This window comes from Mastomys coucha, unplaced genomic scaffold (genome assembly GCF_008632895.1).
Source record: "Mastomys coucha isolate ucsf_1 unplaced genomic scaffold, UCSF_Mcou_1 pScaffold15, whole genome shotgun sequence".
NCBI classification, from domain to species: Eukaryota; Metazoa; Chordata; class Mammalia; order Rodentia; family Muridae; genus Mastomys; species Mastomys coucha.
This window is the reverse complement of record NW_022196897.1, coordinates 154,653,055-154,667,907: the sequence shown is the minus strand read 5'-3', so window position 1 is coordinate 154,667,907 and position 14,853 is coordinate 154,653,055. Positions and strand designations below refer to the sequence as shown.

The 14,853-nt window shown below is 50.7% G+C and overlaps 1 protein-coding gene across 8 annotated transcripts in view; it reads left to right on the top strand.

Annotated features, from left to right (window-relative positions):
- Nfatc2 (nuclear factor of activated T cells 2) overlaps positions 1-14,853 on the top strand; it is a 134,321-nt gene that overhangs the window by 1,581 nt on the left and 117,887 nt on the right. For 3 of the 8 annotated variants that reach the window (XM_031372845.1, XM_031372846.1, XM_031372850.1), the window contains exon 1: positions 12,019-12,344. The exons of the other annotated variants lie outside the window; for them this stretch is intronic. In XM_031372845.1, coding sequence (XP_031228705.1) covers positions 12,215-12,344 — 130 coding nt within the window. In that variant the 5' untranslated portion in view covers positions 12,019-12,214. Of the gene's footprint in view, positions 1-12,018; positions 12,345-14,853 lie in introns of those variants that run through there. 8 annotated transcript variants of the gene reach the window in all.

Here is a 14,853-nt window from a genome sequence, read left to right as displayed (position 1 = left end):
ACCACACACACACACACACACACACACACACACACACACACACACACGCAGAGAAAGGCGGCTTCTGATTTGTGCCTTCCTGTGGCTATGGTGACCCTCTGCTCTGGGAATGGGCTGGGAATGTTGCTTCTTTCCCAAGGTCTGGGAGGACACACGTGCCTTGTCCCCCTCCCCAGTCCATGTTCAAGTGCACAGGAATGGTACTCATGTGCATACCACTGTGCTTGTATAGCAGGACGCAGGACACCAGGCTGATCCTTGCAAACATGACACAGCACAAAAGCACACAGAAAATAGCTTCAGGCGTCACAGACAGCTGGCTGGAGATAGGCCAGTCACTGTTCCCTGCCTAGGGGTCCCCAGAGAAAACAATGAGGAGGACATGGCCCGCTGGATGAGACCATCAGAGACCCTGGGAGCATGCTGATAGGCAATCCCAGGGCATAGGATAGAAATATTTGTAGGCAAGGAGAACGGCAAGTGGACTGTGCAGCATTGGTCGGAAGCCCCAGAGGAGCTTCAAGATGTGGGAGGGAGTGTTCAGTGTTATCTGAAAGGTGATGGAAAGTATTTCAGGAATAAACAAGCTTGAGATGAACTCTGCTCCCTCCAAGCCTGGCTCCCTGACATCTGCATGGGTTGGGGTACCAGCTTGGCCACGTCACGGCTGCGGGATACCAGGAAATTAAGTTCACCTCTCTGTGTCTTAATTTCCTCATCTGTAAAATGGAATCTCAAGGAAGGCTTTTTTTTTTTTTTTTTAAAGGGGGTGGTTGTAGGAGCCAACAAACCCCAGACAGAATTTTTCTCATCACAAATGCTCTCTGTGAATGTCAGCTGCAATTTCTATCATATTAAAGATAGAAACTAATATTGTATAGAAATGGAACATCAGCCAAAATTCTTCCAATACATGTTCTTTAGATCATATCCTGCCCCCTTCTTTAGAAACAGGGCCTCATGCAGTCAAGGCTAGCCTCAAATTCATTTGGTGACCGAGGATGACCTTGAACTTCTGATCTTCTGCTTCCACCTCCAGAGTGCTGGGTTTATAGATATGAGCTACCATACCCGGGATATGGGGGGCTATAGACCAGCAATCTCTTTACTGACTGACCTACACCCAAAGTCCCCTAGGCCTCTTAAGGTCTTCTTAAAGCTCTTACTGGAGCTTTGAAATGACACAGATCGGGTTAAGATGTGATGACTTCAGAAGCCTCAATGTCCTCATTTGCAAAAGTGACTAATGACAGTACAGTCTTCGAAGGGCTGTCGTGCGCGTCACACGAAACCATGCATATAAAAGACTTAGCTCTGTTTAACATGCGGTGAACGCATACCCAGCGTTGGTATCCGATGGGTGAGGACAGAAAGACCAGCTTTGCCAAAAGTCACATACACAAGGAAAAGTGTAGGGCCTGGCTGGCCCTGGATGAGCCACCGCTGTCCCTGTTAACTTTGCGTTGACTCAGAGCTGTCTGGGGCTGTCTGCCTTCGACTTACAATGTCTTTTCCTTTTCTCTGAGACTGTATTTGGACTATACTCTTCTTCCTGGAGGAGGGCAATGAGGCACAGAGAAAGCACAGTGAGGCACAGAGACCTGGCCAAGGGTTACCCAGTAAGAAAGTGGCAGAGTTAATTCGAAGTGCAGGCTCAGCCGTCTTGGGTACTCGAAGACACCACCCTAACTTCTGCCTGCCACTGACACACACATCACTTGGACATTGGCTCTAGATTCTTTCTCCAACCCAATGGCGTTCTCTGATATATCTTGGAAGGGAAGGTGAGTCGCAGGACGAAAGGGCAGAACTAGGAAACTGAGGCAGACAGAGAAGGTGCCTCAGATAGCCTCGCCTCTCAGGACAATAAAAGACACTTCCACTGCCGTCAGAGGAAGGCGGCTGGCAGAGAGGCTCAGAACAGGGGGCTGCCAAGACCCCTCCCTTGCTGGTTCCCACTGGCTCCCCAGACAGCCCAACCTACCTTCCCCCAACTCCAACGCTGAGGAAGGAAGCTCTTCAGAGCAGACGCAGATTTTTTGAAACTATTTTCTTATCATGGCTGTAAGCCCTGAAAGGCAGGGCCAGGCCTTTTATTCTGTGAGTCTCTGAGGGAATCCCAGGAACAATTTATGATGCCCCAGAAAATCAACAGCCTGAGTGCTGGTTGCAGGGTCCAATCCACATCTGTTACTTAAGAGCTGTGTGATCTTGTGCGAGGAACCTCACTTCTCTGTGCTTCGGTTTCCCTACAGAGGAGAGTAATAGTAAGTTTTGAGCTGAGCGGTATTTGGAACTGCTGCCGTGGGCTGGAGAGATGGCTCAGTGTCTAAAGACCTTACTGTAGAAGCATGAAGATCTGAGCTCGGATTCCTAGCACTCACATAAAAGAGCTGGGGATAGAGGTGCATGCATGTAAGCCCAGGGTAGAGGAAGGTGGAGCCAGATGGGTCCTCGTCAGCTAATGTAGTAGAAACCATAAGCTCCAGGTTCATTGAGAGACCCTGTCTCAAAAAGATAAGGTGGAGAGTGACTGACGACAAGACACCTGATGGCACACACACACACACACACACACACACACACACACACACACTTACAGATCCCAGAGCAGAAGGCCTGCCTGTTTCCTGTTAAGCTGGACATGGAGCCTGTGGGCAAGAGTTTGCCCTTGTGCCCTGGGACAATTGCATGCTGTCTGCACATGTATGCATACATTTGCAGGCCCTTGTACATGTGAATGCACGTGCACACACAGTTGGTTAGACTGGCTCCTTATGGCTGCTGTAACTGGTCATCACACAGCGCTGTTTAGATGGGAACAAGCCCCTCTATATTGTGCTAGGATCAGAAGTCTGGCATTGGGTCCTGACAGGCCACGATTTCGGAAGGCTCAGCGTGGACCAGCACGGACCTTGGCTGCCTCTCCCAGCTTCTTATGGCTCGGACAGCCCTGGCTTCTGTGGCTGGTGTCTGCATCCCTGCATTCTGCCTCTGTCTTCCTGTGGCCTTTGTGGATTGGTGCACGCTCTTCCACGAGCCAGAGCCCGGGGACTAGCCTCCTTGGCTTTTGAATGGTCTCATTTTCACCTGCTCACATCTGCAAGGAACTCTCCCAGGCATCTGGAGTGAAGACTTGCACATTGGCTTTTGGTGAGAGAGCAGAACAAGTTATCACTAGTAGGTTTTTTTATTCAGTCAGGACACCTCCTCTTTCCCAGGGAAGTGACCTTTTGTTCAATTCTGAATGGTGCATGCTCTGCCTGCAAGTGTGCAGAGAGGAACATGCTCAGAAGGAGGAACGGAGCTCACACAGGCTCCAGGGGAGGCTGTGTGCCAGGGCAGTCTGTGGTCAGGCTGAAGCCCAGCAAGAGGGCACAGAGAAAGACAATGGAAGCTAAGATCACAGTGTGCCAGGGCAGGTCCTGAAAGACCTAGTTAGGGTCCTGAAGTTCACTATCAGAGTCACATGGAAAAATTCAGTGGCAAGATGTGTGGCCTCCTTAATCTCAAAGGCCAGCATGGAGTAAAAGGAGAGGCCTGGAGCCACGTCAGAGTGATTGCTGGGGAAGCCGTTGAGAAGCTCAGGCAGGAGACAGAAGCCAGTGTGGATGGAGGAGACGGTCATGAGGAATGCTCCCCTGCCTATGAGCTGCCTGCTCTACGGCTCTCCAACTATGGTCTCCAGGACACTGTGGGGTTCCATACGAATGCTTTCTATTTTGGCAAACATCACTACCTGTGTGGGCTCCAGTTTCCTGCCATGGGAAGTGGCATAATGGTTATCATCAACCCAGGGCATTCTTGGGTCTCATGGAGACCCTGACTGAAGCCCTCAGACTAGGCCCACGGGGGCTTGTGCTTGCTGCCAGTTTTGCTGTTATTCGTGTGTGTGTGTGTGTGTGTGTGTGTGTGTTTGTGTGTGTACACGCATGTGTGTGTATGTGTGAGCCTGCCATTCCTAGTTTATTTTATTGTTTAAAATTAAGCTATTATGCCAGGCAGTGGTGGCGCATGCCTTTAATCCCAGCACTTGGGAGGCAGAGGCAGGCAGATTTCTGAGTTCGAGGCCAGCCTGGTCTACAGAGTGAGTTCCAGGACAGCCAGAGCTATACAGAGAAACTCTGTCTCGAAAAACCAAAACCAAAACCAAAACAAAAACCAAAAAAGCTATTACTTTCTGCCCACCAAAAGAGGTTCCAGGGTCCTTCCTGAAGGAGTACACATATTTTTGTACCAGACTCCAGGAGTCTTTCTGCCTGTTCTGGATGAGCAATGCCAGCCCTTAGCCTGAACGTGACATGTTGCTATCAGTGCTGCACGGGGCCAGGAGACGAGCAGCTGGCGCAGAAGGCTGGATGTGTGTATTTCCAGGTCACACAGAGATTGCAGAGAATCTGAAAAAGGCCCATGGGCGTGAGAGGATTTCACATGGCAAGTAGGCACTGGTAGAGTGAAGTCTGCTGGTTGTATAGGGGGAGGGGTGGTGTTGGGGACACAGCTCATAGCTTTTGAGAGGAAACCATTCTCAGGATTGATCTCCTAGTCACCAGGGACACAAGGACACATCTTTAATTCCAGTACTCTGGAGGTAGAGGCAGGAGGACCAGGAGTTCAAGTCTATCCTTGACTACACAGCAAGTTCAAGGCCTGCCTGGGCTACATAAAATTCTGTTTCAAAAAAAAAAAATACAGGCAGTGGTGGCACACACCTTTAATCCCAACACTTGGGAGGCAGAGGCAGGTGGATTTCTGAGTTCGAGGCCAGGCTGGTCTAAAGAGCGAGTTCCAGGACAGCCAGGGCTACACAGAGAAACCCTGTTTTAAAAAGCCAAAAAAAAAAAAAAAAAAAAAAAAAAAAAAAAAAAAAAAAGAAAAAGAAAATTCAAGCAGAGGGGGCAGTGGCGCCCCAAGGTGGATATCTCTGGCTCAGCACATGTCTCCATCAGTCCCTAATTTAACAGATTATAGGCATGCACCTTTAATCCCTGCCTGGCAGAGCTGAGGTAGGAGGATTATTAGTCTGAGCCACAAAACAAGACCCTATCTCACAGATCCAGTGACTGGGATGTAGCTCAGTGGTACCGGGCATGCCTGGCGTACGTGAGGCCCAGGCTGAAGCCCTCACACAGAGAAAAGGAAAACCTTGTGTCCCTGGGGACTAGAAGATAGTTTCTAAGACCCAGGACCAGACACAGAGAGGAGCAAGGACCCCAGTCACCAAGATGAGCCACAGTTAGTGTGATATTTTAAAAACAAAAATAAATGCCAAAAACTTGCAATAACCTACAAAAACTATAACAACTTCAAAGAGATGCAGCATGGGGATTCTTTGTATTCCCAATTCCCAGAGTCCAGTTCATCCCCGAGTGGACCTGTCACTGCTCTCTAAGTCCCAGGACTTTGCCATGGAGGTTTTTTTTGCTTTGTCTATATCTTGGTTTCAATAAACAGGCATAAAATATAGTTTAAGGGTGGTGAGACAGCACTCCAGATTAAGAGTGTTTGCTGCCAAGCCCGAGGACCTGAGTTTGATTCCCGGAACCTACATGGTAGATGGAAAGATCTGACTCTGCAGAGCTGCCCTCTGACCTCCACATGTGCACCATGGTGCATGCGCACAAACACTAAATAACAGTAAGAGGGTATAGCTGCAGGACTAGGGGCTTGCTCTCTCTTGCATTTTGATTTTTTTGAGGGTGGCGGTCTAGCAGTGTATTCTTTAGATGAAATGCCTTATGTAGATCTGGCTGGCATCGGACTTGTAGCAATCCTCCTGCCTTGCTTCTAGAGTGCTGGGATTATGGGTGCGCCTCACTCTGCCTGGCGATTTTGGTCCTTTTCCTCCACTCGCCAGCCAGATCCCGGTAGGAAAAGGTCAATAAGTCATGCTATTAGCAGCTAGAGCAGTTTCGAATCCCAGGGTGCGCTGACGCTGAGGGGTGATTGCTTCAGGGATCCAGAAGAGGGTTCCTACATTTCCAATTGGAATTACAGGGCTCAGCTTCTGTCCTATGCAGTCAGTGGTCATGGAGGCCATTGGCAGGGTGTGAGGTTCGTGGCCAGAATTTATGGCTTATTCCTTAAACGTTGCAGTCAGGATCCGGAGGGAAACCTCACAGCATCTTTCTTTCTCCAAGGTGAGTGGGAATTTAACAGCTGAGCATTGAGCCATCTTCAAGATCCTCCCACGTGCAGGATGCTGGTGTCTGTGTCTGTCACACTCCAGAAGGATGCTGCTGACTGTCTGCTTGGCAGTGGAGGACATTGAGACCCAGAAAAGACCAGCATTCTGTACTCTGGGAAGAGATCAGATGAGGGCCATCGAGTAGCATTGGTCTTACTGGGCCATTGAGTAGCATTGGTCTTACTGGGCCATCGAGTAGCATTGGTCTTACTGGGCCATCGAGTAGCATTGGTCTTACTGGGCCATCGAGTAGCATTGGTCTTATTTAGCCTTCAGCACTGGCCTGGTGAAACATTTGTGTTTATACCCATGGGAGCCTCTGGCCTTCTGGAAGGCCAGTTTGGAAGTGTGTGTGTATGCCCATGCATGCGCGTGTGTGTGCACATATCCCGTCCCCCAGCTCCTCATCTGTATAGTACCTTATTAATATGTATTTTATTGTTATTTTTATCTGTTACTTTTTCCAGGGACTCTCTGATGAACTTAGCAGGCTGTTTCCCTGTACACAGAATAGGTTCTCCCCTCTTTTAAAAACACCATGTGCGTGCAGTGTGTCTCTGGAGCCATCAAATCAGATGAAATGTTTGTAGAAACTGTTAACAGGCCACATGCCTGTGCTTGGGGCTTGGTACAAACTTTTGAAGTGGCATTGATTGCCACTGCCCTTAGTCAACCAGTCCCATGCTACCACGCCAGCCAGGGAGTGGCTCTTCTCACATTTTGTCCCTCATCTGTCCCCCAGGGGGAAGCATTGGGTCCATTATTTCATTGTCATCCTCTGTGTCCTGGGGACACTGAAGACCTGAGGACTTAGGCAAAGATCCAGGAAGCCAGTAAAGCTTGGCTCTAATGGCTCTGGGAGAGCTAAGTCCACAGAGTGCCTGCCCTGCTGGCATTGAGATCAAACCCTTATTAGAAGAGAAAGAGAGAGAGAGAGAGAGAGAGAGAGAGAGAGAGAGAGAGAGAGAGAGAGAGAAATTCTGTTCATAGTGCTGTGTTTTTGCTTGCAATCCCAGCACGAGGGAGACATGGATAGACCGATCCCTGGGGCTCACTGGTCCACCAGCACAGCATTAGTTGGAAAGCTTAGGCCAGTGAAAGACCCTGTCCCAAAACAAAACAAAAAGGAGGGCCATTTCAGAGGAAGCAAGTGAGACTGTCCACTGCCCTCGTCCACACACTGGCACCCAGGTGAACACCTTCATATGCAAACCTTGAATTTCATATAAACAGTGAAAAATTTGAACATCATTATCTCCCACACAACATTTAGGACCTATTTTAAAGAACTGTGGAAAGTTGATTCCTTCTGGGGGCAGGCGGAAAGAGTCTCTCTGGTGAGGTGATGTCAGAGCTAAGACATAGCCAAAGACAGTGGCAGCAGAGGGCTCATCCTGTGCATTTCACAAGTCCAATCCACTGGCCGAAGGCACCGGGAGGAGCAGTGGCTAGGTGCGATACCAAAGATAGCTGGGGCAGCTGATGGAGAACTTAGCCTTTCAACGTCATTCTAAACTTGACAGGAAGCGACTGGAGGGTCGCTGCGTGCATGTGTGCATGTATATATATTTAAAATGGTTTTAATTACGTGTGTGTATCTGTGTGTCTGTGCACAGGTTTGTGGGTGCCTGCCAGAGGAGGCAACTCCCTGGAGTTGGAGTTACAGACAGTTGCATGTTGTACAATATGGGTGCTGTACTCAGGTCCTTTGCAAGAGCAGTATGCACTCTTAGCTGCTGAGCCATCTCCCCAGCCCCAACCATGTGTGTGTTTTAAGATTTATTTTTATGTGTATGAGTGTTTTGACTAAACGTGTGCATGCAGTGCCCAGAGAGGCCACAAGAGGGCATTAGATCCTCTGAAACTGAAGTCCTAGGTGGTTGCGAGCTGCCCCGTAGGTGCAGAGAACTAAGTCGGGTCCTTGACAGCATCAACAGTGCTCCTGCCCATATAGCCATCCCTCCAGGGCCCAGACGCATATTTTAAAAGAACCCTTCTTGTTGTTTTATGTTCGGGCACAAATAGGAACAGATCCAGAGAGGAAGCTGCTGTGCTCATGCAGGAGGGAGGAGAAGGGGCCTAGGGTGATGAGCAGGAAGAAGAATCGTGGAGTTGATGAGAGATGGTCAGGTTCTGGATGCATTTGAAAAAGAGCTGGCCTCCTTTTTTGAGTTTGGACATGGGATGAGGGGAGAAAGCATGGCCACTCTGATTTTTTGGTAGACGAGTGGGAGTTCAATACACGGTCTGGGGATCTGTAAAACAACACAGCATCAGGGATAGGTTTCGGAGATCTTCATTTTGAGATCTCTCGTAGACATCAAAGTGGGCCACCTGAGCCTGCATATCCTGGAGAGACCAGAGGCAGAGCTGGGCACAGTAGACTGCTCTATGGCTGTCACCTGGCCCTGCAGTCTTCTTTCAGGTCCTCCAATGTTTCATACTGTCCTGCCTCAGGGCCTTTGCACAGACATACTAATCCTTGGCTAACTTCTACTCAACCCAGCGGCCCCAGTTTTAGGGAACTGAAGGCTTCCCTGAGTTCCCCATTACACCCGAGTTCCCTCCTATGGTCATGGTCGCACCTTCTTTCCTTCTGTGGTATTATCAGTTTGTAATGGAGGAGGTCAGTGTTGGCAGAATTGAGCTGGATTCCTGCACCCTGGCTCAGTCAGCACCAAGCCGCTGTCAGCTTTAAACCCAGTGACTTCCTTGGCCTACCACTGTGCTTTTGCTGGGGAGGCTGGGGACATGAAAAAGCTCTTGACAGGGATGTCAGCTGCAGGGCACGAGAAGGCCCACAGCTGCTCTGCCAAGGCCTCTGTCCAACCCCATGCGTAAAGGCCGAGTCTTCTGCCCCAAGTCCTTGCCTGAAGGTCTTGGTCATTTATTCCTGAATTAAAAGTATGCATTTTTCCCTGCACGAGGCTCTAGACTTCAAGCTGGCCCAGAGAAAAGAAAGTCTCCTTGCTCCAAGCTCCAACAAGAACCTTGCTCTAGTCAGGGCCTGGTCTCGAACCCTCCCTGTAATGACTCTGCTTTGGTCAGGGCCTGGTCTTGAACCCTCCCTGTAATGACTCTGCTTTGGTGCAGAGGTCAGAGTGAAACAATCTGGGAAGATGCCTGCCTCTCTGGAGGATGACCAAGTTAGTGTCCTGCATGGTAAGTGTGGCCTGGCTCTTCCCCAGGCTGGTACACGGGAAGCACTCTGTCAGTGGAGAAGCCATCTTCCCTTCCTTAGCTTAGCTTGCTCTTGGGTACAGTAAGACCAGATGGAGGGCAGTCCTAGCACTTGGGTGTTAGCCCCATAGAGGTTTAGATGAAGTTTAGCTTCAGAGAGGAGGATAGTTAAAGGGAAAGTTATATATACAAAGAGTCATGACATCTATTCATCTCTCTTCCCCTCTACCCATCCAACCACTTACCCATCCATATACCAATCTACCTATCCACTCATTCAGCTCTCTCTCTCTCATCTATCTATCTATCTATCTATCTATCTATCTATCTATCTATCCATCTAAACAACCACCCATCCATCCATCTGTCCATCTGTCCATCCAAACATGTCTCTATTCAAACATCTATCCAAGCTCCGTTAATGTTTATATCTAATTACACAAGGCTGTGCATAAGTTGGTCATGGACCCCACCTTCATGGACCTTAGAGGTCTTTGGAGAATAAATTCTCTGATTGGCCAGGTCCAGGTCTTGCATCCTCTTCCTTAACAGGCATGATGGGACAACTGTGTTATACTTCTACCATTATTATCTTAAGAGCAGCTTCCCAGGGGCTGCAGTGGAGAGTAATGGCCTCACATTCATGAAGTCCTGGGTTCAGCTGAGCAGTTAACAGAATAAAGGAAGACAGCCATCATAGGGTAGAGCAGCCATTCTCAACCTGAGGGTCATGACCCCTTTGGGTATGTCAAAAGACCCTTTCTCAGGGGTCACCTAGGACTGTCTAAAAACACAGATGTTTACATTATAATTCATAATGGTAGCAGACTTTCAGTATGAAATAGCAACAAAAATAATGGTTAGGAGGTCACTATAGCATGAGGGAGTGTGTCGATCGCAGCATCAGGAGGTTGAGAACAGGCGGGCAGAAGCTTAGCAAAGGGTGGGCAGGGGTGGCAGAGGATTCAAGAGCTCCCTCATCTCTACTACAGTGGTTCTCTTGTGTTTCCTTGGCCAAATTTCAGAGTGCGACCCTGGGCTCTGGTCATAAGGACCTGGGGAGAAGATGCATTTTCTTCTAGAGGTCTTGGCTGGGGTCCCCACCCCTAAGACACTTGGATGCCCCCACTACAACACTCCTTTACAGAAGGTGGCCTGTAAGCCTGGAGCCTGGAACCTGTGCAGAGCCAGGCCTAGGCCCCTGCAGTGCTGCTGACTCTGAACCAATTGCTGTCATCTCTGGCTTCTCATCTGGAAGCATATAAAGAGTTGGTTGGTTTAACGGGTGCCTGGTGAGGCTTGGGAAACGATGTTTTAATGGGTCTCCACTGGATTGTAGTGTGTTTGGGGGGTTAGGAAAGCCTGCTTGCAGCTGTGCCTCTTTGCATCTGTGTCCAGTGACCAGGGTAGCAGGCTAGCCTTGCCTAGCCCGCATCTCAGCATCCGCAGCACTTACTCAGCAAATATTTCTGAAAAGAAGGGTGAGAGTTTGGTTTTGGTGGCAAGAGTGGTTCTCTCCCTCTGTAGCCCAGGCTGACCTATTGCCTCTGCCAATCAGGTGCTGGGATTATCAGCATGCCTAACCACACCCAGCTCAATGATGGATAGCTTGAGGCAGACCTCCGAGGTGGAGAAATGCACCCCTCTTCCCAAGAGTGCTTGCCCTCTGTCCTCCTTCTTGACAGCACGCACGCAGTAGTGTAGTCATTGTCATCAAGCCTGGGTTGAGACCAGGACCCGAGGGCCCCACCCACCCAGACTTCTAATCTTTGGTTTCCTTAAGTCTTATCACCTTCTCCCCTGAGGTTGTATTTGCAGCTGGGCCTGGCTTTTAAAAGCTGTTCTGGTGACTGTAATCATGCAGGCGTATCAGGGACCACTGCCCAGCTCGGCTTGGCTACCTTGTTTCTTGCTCTGAGAGGTTGTAAGCTGGGGGGGCTCATTGGAGGGTAGCCTTGGGTTCTTCAGCGGTCATCCCAAACCTTGCCTTGGTGGCTTGATCAAAATTCCATATTCCTGAGTTTGTATCCAGACTTATGGAACAGAGAGCCAGGGGGAGGAGCCTGGTAATCTACATCTTACATCAGCCGGATGTACAGGTTACCTGTCAGCCGTGCCTCCCACACACCAGACCACTTCCTGTTCTCACTACCAGGACAGGGTCCCCAGATCATCATCAATCAAACTTCGCGTGTCACTTCCCCCTGGCGCCAAAGCCTTCAATGCCTCTGCTGATTCCTCTCCTGGTTATCAAAAGGGGTGATGATCTTTATTCCTAGTCTGTCCCAACAGGGCCACAGTGGCTGCTATATGCTGCGTGGCACGGGGTAGGTGGCCCAGGCCTAGTCAATTGAGTTCAGAGCTTGCAAATCAGAGACAGACACTTTGGCAAGAGCCCTAGCTTGAGCATGCCCAAGAAGACAGGGCGTCCCTCCCCAGCAGAGGAGAGGAATGGGGAAAGGCTCAGCGAGTGGTCCCTAAGGTAGAGCTCGCGGGCAGCAGCTTCTGGCGGGAGCCTGGGTCAAACAGTAGTAGCAGGTGAAGCAGAAGTTGTCTGGGCCTGTCGCTCAGGCCAGACCGGGCTGGGCCCCTCCCCGTCCGGGCGGCGCCCCGCCCCACCAGCCACCGCCGTCCCCGTCCCCGCCCCCGCCCCCTCCAGGCTGCAACAGGTGCCTTGAGCAGGAAGCTCGCGCCGCCACCCGCTCCCCGGACGCGTCCAGGACCCAACTGCGCCGTGAGCCATCCTCGGCCCCAGCGTGCGCCACAGACACGGTGACCCCCGCTCTGCGCGAGCCTCCTCCCGGCACCGCGACCCTACACGGCCCCGCAGCCGGAACGCCCCGAGCCATGGACGCCCCAGAGCCGCAGCCCGACCCCGACGGTGGGGACGGCCCCGGCCACGAGCCCGGGGGCAGTCCCCAAGACGAGCTGGACTTTTCCATCCTCTTCGATTATGACTATCTGAACCCTATCGAAGGTCGGTGGAGGCTCCCCAAAGCCTGGCTCTAGAGCCCTGGCGGGGACAGGGCCTAGGGACCTGATGCAGGGCTTTTCCTCCTGGAGCCTGCAGCAGGGGTTGCCCCTACCCTGGTGACAAGGAGGGGAACCGGAGTGGCCGCACCGTCCAGGGGGGAGGTTTCTAGTTCCTCCCGAGGGTCACTGTCAGTATAGCAAAGGATGGCTAGCTCCCCAGCTCAGCCCAGAGGCAGTAGAAGAGATGTTTTTGCTTTATGAGAGTGGAGTCGATAGAGGGGCGTGTGCCCAAGGATGTCAGAGAGGCTGCAGCTGAGCCTGACCATCTTACCCCCTGAGGCTGTGAGACAGTGACCCTGCAGCATCCTGGGAGCCGGTTGTTGGGGACTTTATGTTGAAACTAAGGAAGAGGCTGTGTCTCGTGCTTGAGGGTGGTTTGCCTTTGGTGCCAGGAGGCTGGCCCATTTCCTCTCAGCGTTTACCAGTCACCACAGGTGGACCGGGTTCTTACGTGAGCTTTCGCCAGCCCCTCACCCATGCTCCCGTGGATGGGGCACTTTCGAGAGGAGCACCGTCTATTTCTGCCGAAGTTCAGTCTGGGCCTTTGTTTGTTGCTGGGGCTGGGTAACGCCTCTGCCACTCTAGCATTTAACAGCATCTGTCAGAAGCAGGAGCAGGTTTTACTCCCAGCTTCACGTTTTCTGGTTAGAAAACTTGTTGCCTGGGAGCAGACAAGAAAACCTAAGCAGGTTTCCTGATCTTGACAACGCAGCCCTTGCCTGGGGCAGGCTCAGGGGCAAGCCTGCAGGGCCACTTCCAGATGCCCCAGTGGCTGCGGGCTTGCGGGGCATCTGGTGCCTGGTGCATAAGAAGGGTTGTGATGCCGGCTGGGGAGTTGAGGAGTCCTGGTGGCATTAACCCTTTCCCCCAGCAGGGTCCTCATGGACAACCTTTGGGGAGGGACTTGCTTTGGTGACAATTTTTATGTTTTGGCTAGAGATGATAATAATAATCAAAGAACCAGTGTTCATGTTCTAGAGGTCCGTCCTAGAGACAAGGCTCCCCTTGAGAAGTCACAGTGAGGAAGCTGTGAGCCGTCACACACATCACTAGGCTCTGTCTGTGTTCATTTAAGAATAAAGTCATATCTGGCAGGGAATTCACACTCCTCCCCCAGGTTCACAGTTTCTCTCTCTCTCTCTCTCTCTCTCTCTCTCTCTCTCTCTCCCCCCCCCATCTCTCTCTAGGTGAGGGTGGAGGGTGAGGATTTCCGGGGAAATAGTTTCCAAGCCAAATCTGGTGGGAGGTGCTTTTTATAGTTTTTCTTGGCAAGCAGGGCTCAGTGGCCAGCAGATGGGTGGCTTCATGACCACAGGAAAGCCTGGTAACCTGTGTTGTTGTTGTGTTTTTAGTAATATACTTTATTTAGGGGTTCCAGTTTCTCATTTATAGGAATATTATGATAGTAACACAGAGTTCTCATATATCCAGCACCCCTTCCCGCTTTCTATGGGCATGGGACATCATTGGCATGATATATCTATTTGACACTGATACTTTGTCACTGAGAAAAGCTCATGCTTCTCAGTGGGTGTGTATCAGCGAGTGTGTATCAGTGTGTGTGTGTGTTTAATAGCCTTGAAGCACTCTCTTAGAAATAGGTGCTAGAGATACGTTGTATACAGCCTATTTAATTTATTTCTGTGACAGAGTATCAAGTAGCTTAGGCTGGCCTGAAACCAGACAGTTTCCTGCCACAGACAGCATCCTCAGGACTGGGGTCACTGGCCCATGTCACCCTGCTTTATTTTATTTCTACAATGTTTCCCTTGTGGTTAGATGGGGGCTGGAGATGTTTGGGAGATCATGGAGGTGTGGAGCCATCCCCTTCTCCTGTCACACTGTCAGCCTGGTTTATTGACCTGACTTTCCTCTGAATTTCTTCTCCCTGGCAACTCCTTTCCAAATTGCATTCTTAGGAAAGTCACCAGGTGAGACCCTTGCTCAAGTGTGGCCAGAGACGCTCTGGGAATCTATTGGGAAAGTGTGGGTGGCATAGAGCTGCAGAGAGGGGACTTCAGAGCCCTGGGAGGCAGAGGTGAAGTACTTCAGCTGTGGGATCACCTCTGGAGGTCACCCCTCTCTGTGTCTTCATGGTAGGACTCCCCAAGAGCTGGGCTGACCTGTATCTTGGTACTAGGCCTTGGTCTGGGATGATAGCATCCTGGTGATGGGCCTTAAGTTAGCTGGCCATGAGCCCGGCAAAAATCCACTGCAGAAAAAGGGTCAACAGTGAGACAGATGCCGCATGAAAACTAGTTAAGACACAAAGGAAAGTTTGGGAGGCCTGATCAGCAGTAATGGATACCTCTCACGCCGCAGGCTGGTTCTGCATTTGACTCCCAGTTTACAGTAAAGGCACATTCTCTCTCTCTCTCTCTCCCTCCCTCCCTCCCTCCCTCCCTCTCTCCCTCTCTCTCTCTCTTTCTCCTTCCCTCCTTCCTTCCCCCCTC